General features: G+C 40.2%; 1 protein-coding gene across 4 annotated transcripts in view; it reads left to right on the forward strand.

Annotated features, from left to right (window-relative positions):
- Positions 1–17,406, forward strand: part of epha3 (eph receptor A3) — a 196,529-nt gene extending 179,123 nt beyond the window's left edge. For 3 of the 4 annotated variants that reach the window (XM_066641189.1, XM_066641191.1, XM_066641188.1), the window contains 7 exons: positions 917–978; positions 3,211–3,420; positions 4,877–5,026; positions 5,697–5,890; positions 9,081–9,236; positions 14,547–14,648; positions 14,782–17,406. In XM_066641189.1, coding sequence (XP_066497286.1) covers positions 917–978; positions 3,211–3,420; positions 4,877–5,026; positions 5,697–5,890; positions 9,081–9,236; positions 14,547–14,648; positions 14,782–15,052 — 1,145 coding nt within the window. In that variant the 3' untranslated portion in view covers positions 15,053–17,406. Of the gene's footprint in view, positions 1–916; positions 979–3,210; positions 3,421–4,876; positions 5,027–5,696; positions 5,891–9,080; positions 9,237–13,729; positions 13,823–14,546; positions 14,649–14,781 lie in introns of those variants that run through there. The other variant, XM_066641192.1, reaches the window with a different exon arrangement.
- The last annotated feature ends 817 nt before the right edge of the window (positions 17,407–18,223 follow it).

Below are 18,223 nucleotides of genomic sequence, written 5' to 3' on the forward strand. Positions count from 1 at the left end.
AAACTCTCCATTTCTCTTTTTTTCTCTGTGTGATTAGAAAAAATTTAAGGAAAACTCCTGTCATAAACATAGTTTAAATTAGTTTTGCTGTTACCCCTAAACCTATATAAATGTAGTTTCTTGGGACATCAGTGACATATTACTACTTTTTTAAACAAATATGATAGTGATATTGCCGTCCATAAGCTGAACTTTAATGGGTTAATTTTTTTTTACTTTATTAAACATGAACCTTCAACCAGGCAGTTGAATAAGGTGCAGATGATAAACGCAGTAATTTATAGCCAGAAGAGAGGAGGATTAAAGCTGTCAGATTCTGACAGGTGACCTTGCGGGCCCTCTAAATTCAGCCAAAGGTTCTTTTCATCCTGAAGGAAGTGCTCTTGAACCCTGGGCTACGGTAAGTCATGGTTTAGACGACTGACCTCACTATGTCAGGGGTGTCGTGTGAAGAAGTGCACCCGAGCTCTGATAACCCTGCTATTGTCATGGAGTCAGACAAGGTCTCGGATATGTTGAAAGCTCTAGTGTTGGCCCGGTTTACAGTTCTGACCTGAATCCATTCACTTCTCCAACCTGTAAAAAAAAAAAAAAAAAATCAGTGGTTAACCATAAGACTTCCTTAAAATGCCATAGTGCAGCTGCTCCTCTAAAACATTGTCCTTGTAGAAATAACTTTCGATTTCGGTGGTGGCATGTATCTTGAAATAATAAAATCTAATATTGTCTGCTTATCCATATGTATGTCGTTTGTGTCAAAAATGGCTCATTAGTTTTCAAATTAACAAATGCTGCTTGAATCCAACTCCAGTCAACACATAGTGGAGCTTCAGAAATTGCCATCAGCCCTCTCACATCATCACCAAATCTAATTCTCTCTCTCTCTCTCTCTCTCCACTTCCACCCCTCCCTATAGGTAAGCCGGTGATGATAGTGACAGAGTACATGGAGAATGGATCTTTGGACAGCTTCCTGCGAGTGAGTATGACATGCTGAGAGTGGTTAATGAGCCTCCATTATGTATGATCAGAGGAACGGCACAGAGGTCTCATCTTAAACTGATTTAAATACTCGTCTCCCTCTCCTGCTCTTTCTCTCTCTTTCTGTCTCTCTCACACACACACATTTCTTCTTCTTCTTCCCAAGATCCCCGCAGAGTCCCTGTTTATCATAGCCAGCACAAAATTCTCTCTTTGCATAGAAATTCACGACACAAATTGCTGTCTGCTGCTTCACCTCTGTCTGTATTTGCTGTTTAGAGAACTGATTTGGAGACATGTTTTGTGGTAGTTACTATGCAAAATGATCAACCATTGTACCTTTTTTTTTCTTTTCTTTCCAGAAAAAGAGGCAATCCTCTTTAAGTAATACCCTGACACCACCTGTGTTTCAGAAGCTTTCAAGTGTCTGGTTAAATTGAGCTCATCTGCACAATGTCCCCATTCACTCACAAAGAACAAGCTAGGCTTCTATTAGGGGGAGAAAACACAGATAGGGGGCATGGATTTGCAAATGTACAGGCTGTAGCAGTGCCGGAAGACTGGCCTTGTGCCTGCCTGTCCACCCGTGCCAGTTAAACAGACTGAGCATGCTCTGTCCTTCAAATAACTTCTCATTATGGCCACATAAGCACTGCGGAAATAAACAAGCAAACAACAGGCCGCGCAGCCCGTTTGCCATGCAGAGAGACGGCCCATGTGAAAAGTGCTGATAAACGCACTAACGAGCTCATTAAATGGGTCAGCTTAACCTTTGGCTGCTGCAGACCGGCCTTGGCAGTGCTACACCTGACATATGAATTTACCAGCCTTTCTGTCATTTTTCAGCCATTTACCACCATTGGGCTGTGCCAGACAATCTGCTATTTGTAGAACAAGATGATCACACTCAAATTTAACAGATGTTGTAACTTTTTTTCCTCCTCTAGTCAAACCCATGCATTTACACAGTAAATTACAATTTACTGTATGTCCATTTTGCACAGAACAGCAAAGATCTGATGAAAAACTTCTGCCTTCGGACAAGGGAGTACAGAGCACTGGGGTTTTGCACTGCAATTGTAGTTAAATACAGGCTCTGCGTGATGGAAATTAGCATAGCATTAAAACATCATGATCAGAGTAAGGCTGGATTTAGCAGGGGCGATCTGAACTGTATTCCATATGCGCCTGCACAGCATCTCACTTCCCAAAAAAAAAAGAAGAGAGAACAGTTGCAGTGTTCTAGAGCAATTTCCTGCGCATTTCAGCGTGGCCTGCACTCTATCAAAGAAAACTGTCATCCTCCCCTGAATACGTTTCCTCGCCACTGCTCATGTCACTATTATTAGCAAGCCTTTGAACCTCTCCGAGCTCCAGTCGGTTCCAGGTGGTCCAGGATTTATTTTCATCCAAACTTATTTTGTATGCACTACATAAACACAGCTCCCTGCTTTCTCTTATTCACACAGAAAGAGAGGGATAAATACAGAAGGTAGGAGAGAAAGAGCAGGCCAGAAGAAGAACAGCTCTCACACTGGCCGTCTGCTGAGAGTACAGTTTGCCTGTTTTAGTAAAGGAGGCTCTTTCTCCTGAGCTTGCTGACAAATCAATGCTATCTCGCTCATACGGTCTCCTCTCTCCTCTCCTCCTGAAGAGCTTCCTCTCTGAGTCCTGAGCACACCTCTTCGCATATAAAAGCCCTTTTCACACATGCCAATGTAAACAGCAGCAGGCTGCCAGTGAGCCTAAGAAGAAGAAGGGGGGTGGGGGGAGGGAAACAGTTCAGATATCCGCTCACTGATCTGTTTTTGTGTATAGGTCTTTGTTATATTTTAAAATTGTAACGACTTGCTAGCAGCTCCTGGACAGATCATATCTGATGCCAGTTTTATCAGCATGGTGGTGAATTTTTTTCAGCTCTTTGTCTGTTCAGGCCACTGAGATTGTAGCTGTGCAATAAGCTCTGTAAAGTGTTATTGGAATGCCGCGACATGTTTTGATGTATGAACTCATCAGTTTTCCAATATTTTTCTTAGAGTAGTTTTATGGTACATAGATATGAAACACCTTGTTTGATCTCTCTTGCTCTATCTTTCTCACCCGCCACCCCAACCCCCACTTCCTCATTCTTTATTTCCATCTCTCTCTTGCTCTATCTCTCTCTTTCCATCTCTTGAAAATTCATCTCTCTCTCTCTCTCTCTCTCTCTCTCTCTCTCTCTCTCTCTCAGAAACATGATGCTCAGTTCACAGTGATTCAGCTGGTGGGTATGCTGCGTGGTATAGCATCAGGTATGAAATATCTCTCAGACATGGGCTACGTGCACAGAGACCTTGCTGCCCGCAACATCTTGGTCAACAGCAACCTGGTGTGCAAAGTTTCTGACTTTGGTCTGTCCAGAGTGCTGGAGGATGACCCTGAAGCTGCCTACACAACCAGAGTGAGTGATAGTTAACATCGACACACGCTCCCTCTGAGAAACACTAGCTTTTGTTTGAGTCATGAATTCCTAAACCTGTCTATCATGAATGATTTACAGCCGGCGCCGCATGGCAACAGGCCAATCCCTTAACATCACACCCCAGATTTGTTTGTGTACAAGCGACTAGATGATCATAAACTGTTAAATCCATCTGATCTCTTAGCTCTCTTTTCTAGGGGTTAGTTGCTATGAGACTGAAGTGCCTTTCACCTCACTATCTCCCCTCAGCCAGCTTCTCTACAAATAATACTGTGTATTAATGACCATATATGTCACACACTCACACATAAGAACCTTCACTGCTGCAGAGCTAGATAGTCACCATATGAATAAATTCTCAGGCTGATAAGGCTAGCATAAATTCATAGCATGGCTGCCTAATTTAGAGCCCAGGTTTTCCCCCACACCTTGCTGATATACTGCCTGTGTTGAGGAGAGGGACTTGCATTTTTACTCAGAGGAAACCAACGACGTTCCCCATCATTTACTTATAGCTTTCAGCATTCCAGCTTCCACTTAAAATATATGGCTATTGTGTAATGGCAAGAGTCCCCAACACTGTTTTCCCCCATGGGTTGCTTCATTGTTTGGCTACAAGACTTTGATGAGAATGGTGGTTATTTCCATCTGCCCCCTCTGTTAACCCCAAAGGACAGTAGATGGTGGGCATGTCAAATTGAACATTTATAAGTAGTAAATTTGGTGCTTGGAGAGTTAGTGATGTTTGCGCACGCTCACTGGGGAAACCTGCATACAAGTGGGTTTATTTTTTGAGGGCTGTGTGTTTGGAGAAAGCAGGGCAGGAGTTGTGTGATTTGGCTGTGTAGCCGGTTGGCTTTGGCTCCCTGTGCAGTCTTTCTTTTCCACCTTCACTGCAGCCATGAGGGCTGAGCCCAGAGTAACTCCAGCAGCCTGCCTGCGAGCTCAGGCTGAGCTGGGTAAATACAGCGCAGCTCCTTAGGGAGGCCACTCTGCAGATGAAAGAAGCCCAGCCAGCGTTAAGAGCCCAGACCAGGATCAGTGCAGCTCGAGCCTTGTGTCTCAGCCATACTTGCATAGGCTCTGACACTCTGCAGCGAGGTCCTGCTTGAACACAAACAAATGCTAATACTACCTCTACAGATATTACGTCAGCACCATAATTTTATTCATTACATGCGTAACCCTTTGACATTTCCCACTCACTCTACTCTTTACATGTGGTTTGTTTAAAATGTGTGGCTACATGCAGTTTACCCACATTTAGTACTTCAATTTGCAGTGACTCTACCTGGCTTATGCACAGTATCAGCATTTACATATTAGACTTAGTTAACTACATGCTTAATTTTCAGGTCCTTGATTCAGACCCACCCAAAACATGAAAGAATTCAAGAGCTAATGAGTGCCTGTTCTTGCACATGTCTTCCCTCAGGGTGGCAAAATCCCAATTAGGTGGACGGCACCAGAGGCCATCGCCTACCGCAAATTCACATCAGCCAGCGACGTGTGGAGCTATGGCATTGTACTGTGGGAGGTCATGTCCTATGGAGAGAGACCTTATTGGGAGATGTCTAATCAGGATGTGAGTACAGCCGCGTCAGCATGGCAACCTAATGAACTTCCTGCTGGGAGGGGAAGCGAGGCGTATAGAGGACAGGTGGCAAAACGAAACCTGTTACTGATGGTTGGCTCAGTAGAGGATGTCACCTGAACTCTTTCAGGCATGCAAAGACAGAGAGGATGGAGAGCAGAGTAAACCAAACATAAGGTCTTACTGAAGATGAGCCAGAGCTTTCGTTATTTTATATTAAATTACAGAAATCGCTTTCCTGCTCCTTGTATTTCTGCCTGGATTTTTACCCTTACTTGAGGCAGTGAATTCACTGTCATATTTCAGTGAGTTCACTCTGCAGAAGTGAGGATATGAGAGTTTTATTTTGACTCAATTATGGAACCTTTGATGATCAGTGGTTAAAAAGAAAGGACAACATTGCTAGACATAGCTAGTTCTGGTGCTCTCAAGAGTCATGTTGTTGCTAAGAAGAAAGTGAATCTGCTTTGCTTTCATCCAGCTCCACTTAGTCTGCCTGCAAGCCAAGTAATAATTTGTCTTTAGGGGCTAGGAAAAAGGCTCGGCAGGAAATTGACAAAATAGTTCAATAACACTGTGCTTCTCTACATCATAAACTTGGCATTTAAAATCTCAAACACAGCTTTGGAGTGACCTTTGCAATGTCTTATCTGTGGATCAGGTGATAAAGGCAGTGGACGAAGGCTACCGTCTTCCCCCACCTATGGACTGCCCTGCAGCCCTCTACCAGCTAATGCTGGACTGCTGGCAGAAGGACCGGAACAACCGGCCCAAGTTTGAGCAGATTGTCAGCATCCTGGACAAGCTCATCCGTAACCCAAGTAGTTTGAAGATCACAGCCAACACGGCCTCCAGGTAAGTGATGCGTCTTCCACACAGTGCCTTCAGTAGGAGCAGCTGAGGGCTGTGTTCTTTATAGTCCACCTCCCACTCCTGTTCTGGTCTGTGTCACATCCTGCTCATCAGTCCTGGGTTTTCACATGAACCTTAACAGAAGGAAACGGTCCCTTCCTCTTTCAGACTTACGTCCATCCTTCTGGTTCGCATACACAATTGTGTCTTCTCCAGCTGGCTACTGCTCATTGTGTTCCACTGTCTGCTGTATATAGTAGGATGTCTGTATTTGCGGGAGATTATTTTTGCTGGACATGACTTGTTTGTTTTTGGAGCCCGTTTGCAATAATTGTCTTCAGACAGACAGCGAGTAATAAACAGGCATTGGCTTCTTGCTTCTCCAGTGTCCAGTCCATATTATTGTTTGAGATATTTAGTTTGTGTTAAGCAAAGATGTCCACAAATGACGTTCACATTTACAGGTCCTCTCAGATTAAAATGGCTAGGGTCCTCAACTAGCATACTTTTCCTACATTAGCATACATTTTCCTACATTTCATAGAGGATGAAAGTCACTGGATAATCAGCCAATACCTTTGTCTGCAGTGTATCAGGGAATTATTGTATTATTTTATTATGGAGATGTCCAAGTACATAACAGTGACTAATGATTTCTTAAGAAAGTGCAAATAGGTCCCAGGGAGTTTGTCTGTAATTTTAAGGATTGGCTTTTAACACGCCTGGCCAGAGAGCAGCAGGTCCACGTGATTTATTGCTCTTCGTGCGAGACACACTCCAAGGTGCCGACGCTGCCGGACTGCAGCCACAGCTGCGCCTGGTCCCATACACCTCATTTATCTACATGCTGTGTTTGCTAATAGAGCACCAGTGCAGGCAGCTCCAGCTCCCGACCCCAGACCTTGAGGCCTGACTCTTAGCCGGAGGGACGAGAGTGATCCACAGAGCAGAGGGTAGAGCAGGATGAGAACTCCATGGTTCCGAGATGGTGCAGGAAACGTGCTTTCATTCACGACCAGAGGTGCATTCATGTCCATGACAAAACTGCACAGATGTGTCTCCCGTCAAGAAGAGGGGCAAAGTCCTCCCTCCTATACACTCTCCCCTGAGAGCTTTAAAAACAAGATACTATGCAGCCTCAGTTATTTAGAGGTCACTACACCAGTGGGAAGAGAGAGAGAGAGAGCGAAAAGAAAAAAAAAGAGGGAACAGACAGAAAGGCGAGTGTTTACCCCTCTTTCTCTCCCACGTGTCTGTTGCAGTCATGCAGAGTGAACGCTCAGAGCAGAGGAGCCAGCAGTTTTTGAGACACAGGGGTTTAGGCTATCACTTACATTCCCAACAACAAAGATGTTGCTTTTCATGTTCGACCTTCCCTCAGTGCCTTATGTGTTTTGGTGAGAATTCAGAGTGGTGTCTGAAAATAAACCTCTGCATCAAAACAAAAAAGAAAAAGACTGAGGTCATTCATAGTTTACTCGTATTCTCTATAGGTTAAGGGCATAGCTTTGAGTGATGCTGTCGGATCAATAATCTCAGTAGATCAGGCTTTAGAAACTTGTTCTATTCTTGTTTTGGCCTACAGAGATAAAAAAAAATTAGATCATCTCTTCAGCACAGAAATCCTCTTCTAGTGAGTCTATAAGCTTAGGGAGCTGTTGTCTTTTGATAACCTGATGTCTGCCATAAGACTCAGCTAAGAAATCGTACAGACATTTCCCAACCACACACTGCAATCCAATTTAGCTACCCTTTTTTTTTTTACACAATTTGTCATTTGCTTCAGTGCATTGCCTCAAGAAGTCTTCAGCAAAATTCCACTTATTTTTCATGGACTGCTTTAGATCTCTGTGCTCTGCTTGTAAGCCTGAACATATACAGGTGACTGTTTTTACCCATGCCAGTCTCTAAGACCAGTCTCAATCTCTGTGACCTGCTGACACTGCTAAGAATTTTGTCTTCCAATAAGCCACTGAAGTTTGCCATTGAAACATGTGGCTGGAGGGTGTACTTCCTGGTATTATAATTTGTTTATTTGTGTTACTATTATTAACCGCCTCCAGAGGGACCATAATCTCATTTCCTACACTCTATTCCCCTGGTTTTGATCAGGTGTCCCTGAGCTGTACATTTCAGATTCCATTTTTCCTTTAGCCCAGCATCTACCATGGTATTTATAAAGTTGGCTGAAATGTTAGTACACCCATCATTGTTCATTTGGAGCCATGGAGGCCTGGTTTGAACCTGTCTCAGAGAATACATTGTATTTTGCAATGACACATTTTCACAGACCAAAAACAGAAATTTCATCAACAGTCCATACCGTATTGGTCGTATGCAAGACAAAAGTCAGCAGAACAGTGAAATAATTGAATACTGAAAGCAGATTTTAGGGCTGAACGGTGCTGCAACTGTTAACTTTTCATCCTGAGCTGATTCAATATTTATTGTCAGAATAAGCAGCCAGATATGTTATGATTAAATATTTAATTTAGATGGAATATTTCTTAACTGAGCCAGAGGACTGTACAATTTAACATACATTTAAATATAATTAGGTTGTAAAAGAAGTAGTTAACATCTTTATGGCTCTAAATCTATGTGGGTCCTTTTTTGTAGGGCTAAAATTTATCATGACTTTATAATCACATTGATTTACTGACTAGTTCAACCATTTTTCTCATAAATATTCTTCATAAAACTCACATAAATACTGGAAACAAGCAAAGAAATAGACAAAAATGGCTTTGCATTAAAATAAACATTCCAATATGTATTGGATTTCGCCAGGGAATGTTTTCCATAACACGGATGGAGAAGAACAGCCCCTCTTCTCCACAGGTATTTCCTTATGGAGACCTGGGAAGCCAGTAGAGCAGTTGGATTTTGGGCCCCTTGTGTTTGCTCTGTGCTGCATGCACTTTTATGAGGTTGTTTGCTCAATAGTCACGTTGTTCAGGCCTGATATGAATTGCAGACCTTTTGACATCTTCAGGGTGGTAACCTGACCTCAGGGTAAACTAGTTCAGCATCTACTAGAAAGCTGTGGAGAAATATATTGTTGAGAGGTCTTTTCTGTATTGAATTGCTGTGGCTGAGAAACATGTTTAATGGCTCTCTCTTCCAGGACTGCTTAGGGTTTTGAACAACAGTTGGAGATCCAGTAAGAGAGCTTGTTGTATTTCTCTTTTAGGCCAGTCAACCTGCTCTTGGACCGGAACAGCACAGACATGGCCTCCTTCAGCACTATGGGAGACTGGCTGGAGACTGTGAGGACACTACCCTGTAAAGAGGCCTTCAGTGGGATCAGCTACAGCTCATGTGACACGCTACCTAAAACCTCTGCAGAGTAAGGCCACCTTCTTTTACTCTACTCTCTGCACATACTAAATAACTTGATTTTGACTCAGTGTAACCAAATTCTTCATTTTTAAGTTATTTTGGAGCATTTATATTGATTCACTTATTGTTCATGTTTTATAAATTGTACAGAGGAACTGCTATGTTAAAACATTATTAGAAAAAAAACATTTAACAAAAAATGAGATACATGGGACGTTTTGGACAGTGAAAACATATCAGTGTGTTTGGCATACATCTATACGTACAGTGTTTTTGAATGATTTGAGTGGAATATGGGCAAACAAAGCAGGTGGCAGTCTCATAGCCTCTGGCATATATTGTTTTTGCAGTGACAAACATACACCGCCTTTTTTACAGGACTGCAAACTTTCAGCGATCTTATAGCAGGTCAGAAACGAAACCTAGTGTGGTCTGTCTATGGTGAATGCTGTGACCACCCAAAAACAATCAACACACAACAAGGAACTTATTTACACATCTGTTCCCATTAAACATTGAGCCCAGCTTTGGTTAATCTTTTAAACATGGTTGCCATTTTTTGATATTAATCAGCAATGACTGTGCTTTAGTCACAGTTACTTCTGTTTGCAGTTTAACATATGTGGAGGAGCATCTTTAAGAAAAAAACAAAATCATCTGTAACCAAGCAGGTCTAGTATATGTAATTGGCCAGAGCCCTTGGTTCAGGTCTCTGTTTTTTAATAAAGAACTGCACACTGCTTCATCTGGGTCTTTGGGGAAATACTGCAGAGTATCTGTCTAGCGATATTCTCCTAGCCTGTATAACATCTGCAGGGACACTTTTTCCACTCAATTGATCAGATATTTGACAGTGTAAATAATGTGACATTCATAATCATCATGATCAAAGCCATGGTCCTGGACTGGTTTTGTTGTTCTGCAAAGTACATTCTGGACTGTGCAACTAAGCAGTGAAATGCCAGCCCCTCTGAGCGCTTTATGCATATGTTTGGTTCAGATGTCTGGGTAAATAATTGCATGCCAGTAGCAAGAGAAATTCTCTTCTTTACCCATGACCCAGATTGAGGAACTTAAGATGCAGGTTGTCTCCTCACAGCTTAACCTTATATGGGAAGTGGACTGTATTGCTCCATGTCGAGTGATGTCTGTCTAGAGATAAAACAGAACTTCATATTGTATACTATATACCAGAGGAGAGGACTTCTGTGGAGCACACACTTTAGTTTTATGTAACAATATATCCAAACAATATTGTTGTATAGTCAACCCACTCAGCATCCAATACATGATACTGAGTCATATAAAAGAATATATAATTACTTTGGTGTTTAAAGTAACCCCTGTAATTAAAGCTAATCTGTGTATATGATTCATATGAGTGTTTTTGATAATAGCATGCTCTCAAACTGAGATTGATTTTCATGCATGTATCATGGAAAAAGCTTACATGGTAAACCATTTGAAATGGTCAGATTTCCAGTTTTTAAACTACTCTTCTCCTTAAGTAATTTATTAATGTTTTTATTACAGTTATTGTCAGTCCACCAAAATTAACAATTTATATATCCACTAAGCAGAAGCAACTGCATTTAATATACAGTACTTTAAACTAGAGTGAGCTAATTGTCTGAATTATGTTCTGAATATATTTTTGCATTTATTCAGGAACTGCCACAGCAAAATAATTATTACATTTATATGCTAATTACTTTTAGTTTATCGTGAGAACTTTCTGGCCCTGTTAATTTTATTTGATGTTTTGGCAGCAATAACAGGAGAGGACCTTGAATAGGGTGTATTTTAGCTGTTTATTACACAATTTAAACAAATGTCTGGTGTGCTCAAAATCAAGTGATATATGTCTTAAATGTAGAAAATATGATATTAAATAACTGGACATTGCATCTGCACTTAAGTATATGCGTACTTTTATTTAATTACATTTCAAAGAGCATATAAAATAATTTTTGCTCCTTATTTTACTGTAGATTTTAAGACCGTCAACGTACAAAATAAGTCTTTTTTTCTCCTGCCAACCAATAGAATTCAGAAATATATTTCTTGTAAGATTACATGTTACTAGACACTCAAATTTAAATATAAACAATAGTATATATTTGATTTCATACTTTTGCCCTTAATTGAGTTTGACTTTGATATATTTTTATTATTTTAGCGTTCTCTGTATTTGTCTTGCTTTTGTTTTTACACACACACTTCATTTTTCATCGTTTTAAACGTGCATATATACGAAAATATTTTTTCTCTCATATGAAGATGTCTTTTATTCCATTGAATATTATGGAAATAATTCCCTGATATACACAGCCAGATACACACATTTCCTGGTAAGAAAGATTATTCTGGAAAACTACATAATATATCTTTGAATACCAGATGCTATTTATCCAAACCAAGAAGCATGCCACTACTGTGGAAAAAAAATCACATTTAGCATTCCTTTCATAGACTATTACAAAACGGTCAGTTTACCTTCATGTAATGTAGTTGTTTTTTCATCCATGAATGAAAACATTTTCAATACAGCCATCCACAAATCTCCTGTCAATGCTCTGCCAATTTGATACAAAATTAATAAAATAGTTATGCCATTAAAATAGGTAAAGAGATTTAAATTATTCTTAATTCCACTTCTCATAAACTGAGGCTGTTGAAACTGTTAGTGTTGAAGAACACTTGAGATATGGGTGAGTTCACCGCTCTCTTCTCCAAAAAAAAAAAAAAAAGAAAAATGAGAACCCCTTCTGTTTGGATGAGTGATATTGCACTGAAAATCTAAGCATGTGCAAACAGTAGTTGGAGAGCAGACAACACAAATCTAAATGGGAGCTGTGGAATTTTTTTCCTTGGGCATGCACAGACAAAATCCATATAAATGAATGTAAAAATAATCTACAGAAATTCCTTCCAACTGCCTGGCATTTCTAATCATCTCAAGCCAGATTCAGGACAGTTGAAACTAATTTCTCGGACGGATTTTTACTTTCCTGACCTGAATATGTCACCTGTGCATGTATGTTTCTTTCCTTTGCAGAGTGCACATAGACCTTGATACATTTCTGAACAGCTATCATTTTGTTTTAAATACAGTAGCAGCATCCAGCTGCATTAGTCCCATTACCTGAAGATGATATTTGGTTGTTTTTATTCTGTACACTGGATTGAAACTGAAACAATGACTGTTAAGTGTAGAATGACAGCTTTATTATAAGAAAATGTATATATGTACTGGGTGAAACGTCAGATATTGCTTTATTTATTCTTCACAGTTTCTTCTGATACAGGATAATCTTCATCTCATCTGTCCATTACACTGCCTCAGGCTTTTTATTGTACTTTGATTAACACTGAAATGTTTCTTTGGCCTTTCTTGTTGAGGTGCAGTTTGAGACACAAGTGGTTTGTGTCATGAGGAATATCCAGTGAGCGTATGGTTTTGTATACTTTTTGTTATGTTAGTCTTTGACACATCTAAGCCCACAACCTGGAGAATTTTTACTGTTTTCCCTTGATTGAAAGCATTCATCGTCCACTACAGTGGTGTTACTGGTCTACCAAATTGTATGCTATTGCTACCGCTCACCAGTGTTTTTACTTCTCACCAGTGTGTAAAACAGCTGATTATAAAACAACCTCATGTTGTACTGTCTTTGATTGGTTTATTTTGATATTTCAACCACATTATGGCCACCTTTTTGGCATTGACACATCTTTGGTTCTCTTGTTGAAATACAACAGTTAACAGGCTCCAGCTGCCTAGAGGTGACTCTGTACATTCTATCAGCTCCTTTGTTCATGAAATATTCCAACGATAGCTGATAACCCAGAAACACCTAAAAAGCACATAATGGACAGTATGTGTAAAATCATGTTTCCTACATTGTTCACACAGTCAAATCCAGTGTGCTGGAGCTAAAGCAACAAGTCTACAAGTCATAAATATCACCTCCGCCTCTTGTAGTAACAGATTATTGGATGTTTGTGTATGGGTACCACAGTGCTGTTTTCTGTCCAAAACACTCATTAAGATGTTCCTTTATTGGGAAAATTGTGTGTAGCTTGTATAATTAGTAACAGTCATTATTTTTTCAGCTTTTAGCATTCTGGAAACAATATACCTTAACATAGCACATTTTCTCTCATATGCAACACAACTCAAGTCAAATCAAGCTGATTTTTTTTTCAGTATTTTCCAGTATTTCACATCAATTCTCTTTGTTCTGTTGTACCTACTGCATGGTGATATATTTCCATACACAGACATTTGGGTGGCCCCGTTTTTACATTTTGTGGGAATTTTGTATATTGTACATTGTACAAAGTGGAAATAAGTACATTGTAAATAAAATGACTGTTCATTGACCAATGTTGTTCAAAATGTTGTGTACAAATGAATGATGTGTACTTGCTTAAGACATCACATACACCCAAGCCAGACAGTGTGGCGGTCACTCTAAAGGTTTGCTTTGTCCATAGAATCTGCCTGGCTGAGGTCAGGCCGGCAGCCACTTGTCCTGAATGGGATCCATCCATGGGAATTACGACTCTTTAGGCCTTAAAGACTGGATGGTGGGTTATGATCATGGTTCGCTGTGTGCTGATTGCCTCCTAAATCCTATGCTTGCATTGATGTTTATTTTAAAGGCCCTCAAAGATGCTGTACACAGTGAAAGATCTGTCTAACTGAGCATATAGAAACTGTTCTAAGCCAATTCTAACATAGATCTGCTTATACTAATATGTTTTATGATGCTATGAAGTTCACTTCATTTCACTGAACCTGTTCTAGTATTGTACTAATTTGTCTTTGCCACATTGTTTCTCATCAAGAAATCACAATGACAGTAACTTTAGTTTGTGTGCATGGGCGAGTATTGAGTATCATGTTTCCATATTGTGACTTAGTATTAGATGGGGCTGTAAATAATTCAAGCTTGTGTCACCTGCTGCATGGAACTAATTAAATAACTTAATATATTGTGTCAGGTGCTGCTCCCCTCATATCATGGCAAAGAAAGCCTGCCTTAAGTTGTGCTTCTGTATCTGTGGAGCAGTACCTCTCATGTTTTTATCAAGCTAAGAATCCATGAATTGGGAGCGCTGTGGTCCATGATGTGTGTGGACATCTCTGCTGCTCATCTGTGGCAGTGCAGTGTCCTTCTGGGATACTCAGCCTCTGTGAGTGACAGTAGAGGAGGAGCAGTGCTGAGGCCTTGTCATTACTGTCACCATATGTCATTCAGTGACTATTGCAGCACTCACACACATTCTCTCCCTCTCCTCTGTCTCCCAGGGACTTCAAGAAGGTTGGCGTAACAATTGTCGGACCTCAGAAGAAGATTGTGAGCAGCATTAAAGCACTTGAAACTCACACGAAGAACGGACCAGTTCCAGTGTAAAATATATATATATATATATATACATGCATAGATGAATAAAGGAATTAAAAAAGGGAGGGACATTACAGAAAGCGACAGAGGAGATTGTTGCTGCTTTTGGCTTTACCAGACAGAGATTCTGTATTACAGGAAAAGAAGAATTAGAATCAAAACCAGAGTGACGTTCCAAGCAAGAACGGCCGAGTCTTTCCAGCACTCCTTTGCAGGGCTGGGACAGAGAGAGCATGCCTCCCAGGCTATTGATATGTTGCCTTATGCAGAAAAGATGAGAAGAGTGGGTGTGGCCCCAAGGCCTGCAAGACCTGTGCTCTGGTCAGAGTCCGGGCACCTCTCGGATCTCCAAATTGCAGAGCACTGTGCAAAGAGCAGGATGGAGCCGTCAGGAGCAAGTCCAGTCTAATCCAAGTGGATACAACTGAAAGCTCTTAATGTAGGACAGGAGAGAGGTGAGATCCCTTTGGTAGAAAAAAAAAACATTGCAAAAGTGGCTGCTCACATTGTTGAAAGCAGCCTTTTGTGAGAGAAGTGAACTGAAGCTCAAGACCTCTTGCAGCCTCACAAGTCTGGTCTGAGTGTACTCATGTTGGATTGGGTTTGTCTGAGCCAGCGAGAGACAAACAGCCTGTCAATACATGAGAGCCCCCTTTAATTTCCAGAGATTTCACTCAAGAAAAAGAGAAATTGGGAAATGGATTCCAGTAAATGACACTACAGTTGCCCATAAAAGCAGGACTGTCCGATAAAGACTTGAGATTGATGTTCCGGCAATTTGCTAATGCTTCTGAGGGCCTGACACACCAGGAAGAGCATTTGATTAACTGTTAATCTATCAGAGAATGGGCGTCTCCAGCAGTTAGGCTTGAATCATCAGGAGTCAATGTGTATACAGTGAACCTGCTCTATCACTGAGATGTTTATGTCACTTTAAAAATAAAGCAGACACTTTCTTGTGCTGTTGAGAACCCAAAAGTGAACATGTGAATTTACCTGCAACTTGAAAGATCAATGCAATTGTAAGACTCTATATCCTTGATTTCTGGACAGCATCAGAGATCGCTTAAAGAAATATAGTGCATTAATACTATTTTATCTAACTAACTTTGGAACATGTCCAGACATGTTTGTAGCATCTGAATACACCAATAAGCCCGAACATTAAAGCCACCTACTTGTTTCTGATCAGCTCCACTTTAAGGAGTTTTTAGCCTATTTTGTACTGGTCAGGACCACAATGGAGCAGGTTTGATTTGGGCGGTGGATTATTTTCAGCACTGCTGTGCCACTGCTGGACAGAGAATAGTCCACCAACCCAAAAAATTCCAGCCTACATCTTATGGGCAGCATCCCTTATGGGCAGTGCTGCTGTATGGTGAGTAAAACAGATAAAAATTAAATGATTGTAGAAACTAGGACTTGGCTTTAATGTTATGGCTGATCTGTGTATATCCAGTTAGAAAAGTGTGGGAGAACATAGTACTGGTTTAGAAGCATGAGATATGACAGGTGAAATGAAGGACTTCTGTGAAGAACATAGCCTATAATTTACTTCAGTGTGTCTGTTTTTAAAAAAGTCAGATCGTTTTAAGATGTGGGGAAAGTTCTTTAGGGACATTAGGGAGTAATATATCATTTTTGCAAAAGCTCAGGATGCACAGTTCGGTCTTGGAGAGGCAAAAGAAAGAGGTGAATACCATGCAACCGACTACTTCAGGCTAAGGCTCTGTGCCAGTGTTCATTGATTTGTTTTTGGCTGCAAACAGAAATAGAACTGCTCCGATGAAGTAGGAGATGCATAGTCATTATATTCAAATAGCAGTCATTGGCATTTTGGGAAATTCATTAGTGCATCTTGATAAAGCTTATGCAGATCACAAAGCTGAAAAAAAAAAAGTTGCCCATGCAGAGAGACACAGCTATCTCTAAAATTCACCACTTTATGAAGAATTATTTGTAGCTCTTCCACTATCACTCATCAGTCTGCCTGTAAATGTTGCTGCTCTCAGCTATTAGCATGTACATATGTAAACAGGACCTGTAATAATAGCAATGGTGAACCTAGCGGTACTGTTCATTACCCGGCCATCCCTTTGTACAATTGTTTGTATGTATAAATGAATGAAAGACAAATGTGTGCAGACTTTAAAAAGAGCAAAAACTCATTTGTATTGTTTTTTTTGTATGATTTTTTTAACATTAAAAATGCAACGGTAATCTATTTATTTGATGACAAACAGCATACCGTGCCAATTTGAATGTTTTTTTTTCTATTTTTATTTTGTAGCATACAGTAAGTTATGACATGGTCACGTGATGACATTATCAGTGTTTTATATTTTACATTATGAAACATTACTTCTAAAGAGCAATACTATTTGGCCCTCCTCACCTTCCCTCACCTTCCTGTAATTTTATTTTAGACCCATGTCTGTGTGTGTGTGTGTGTGTGTGTGTGTGTGTGTGTGGGTGTGCGTGTGCGTGTGCGTGTGCAAATGTAGATGGCCTTGTCTACTAATGTAAAATGATTTGTAGTGGAAACATTTATATTTTTATAATAAACTGTCTGAAAAATATTTTCTAAAGAAGGAATGAGGAGAGGAATTTGTGTCAGTGGTTTTATTTAAACTTGTGTGTGTGGTCCAGAGTGAGTGTGTTGTACCAGCAGGCACTGCTGTGTGGGTGTGCACTGGGACGACCATCCTAATAAATCTCTTCAGTCACTTACTGTAAAATGCAAGTGTTCTCTTTCTCAGAGCTCCACACCAGCTCCTCATCGTCCAGAAAAAAATGAAAGTCTCCAAAATGTCAACTATACAGGAGAAGGCAAAAACATTCACGTCCCCTGATTTTTTTAATTTATTTTTTCTATGAATCAGTCCATTATAATCAAGTAAAAATTGAATTGAATTTTTCACAATAATTAGTTTATTTTGGACAGCGATGATGTGTAGAACCTCACATTTTCCCTCAGGGCAGGTCATAATATATGAGCTTGGTCTTATCTGAGCAAATCAGGATCTAACACTGCACTTCCTCCTTCACCAGGTGAGAGACCTCAGAGGTACGACCTCAGGGTTTAGTGAGACTACAGTTCTGCTGATGTTGATGTTCCTGAATAAAGTTTTCTGAATCCAGGGAGTTTATAGTTTTAAAAGGACTAGAAACTGGGTTATATTGCAGTGTTTCCGGCTGAATGAAAAGTTCCTGTGGATTCCAGCATCTGTTCTATCTACAGAGCCTGTAATTTCACTGGAGGAAGCCAATTAGTATGCTCTACGGAAAAAAAGCCATATGTTCATATACAAACTTAAAAGATTTTAATGTGTGGGACGTATATTTTCTCTCTATATACGACCAATGATAGTATCAGAAACAGGAGGATACAGAAAGATCTGTGCTTTATTAAACAAGGGTGGATTTGAAGTCCTGTATTTTTCTATTTACAAGTTAACACTTTTATATTGTTTTTGTGAGGCAAATATTTCCTGTACAAAAATGGTTAAATAATTCATAGCAAAGCTGGCATTGTTTATGAGACATGGAATTGTATATAAATGTTAATGCATGTCTAGAT

Source organism: Hoplias malabaricus, chromosome 12 (genome assembly GCF_029633855.1).
Source record: "Hoplias malabaricus isolate fHopMal1 chromosome 12, fHopMal1.hap1, whole genome shotgun sequence".
Lineage (NCBI taxonomy): Eukaryota > Metazoa > Chordata > Actinopteri > Characiformes > Erythrinidae > Hoplias > Hoplias malabaricus.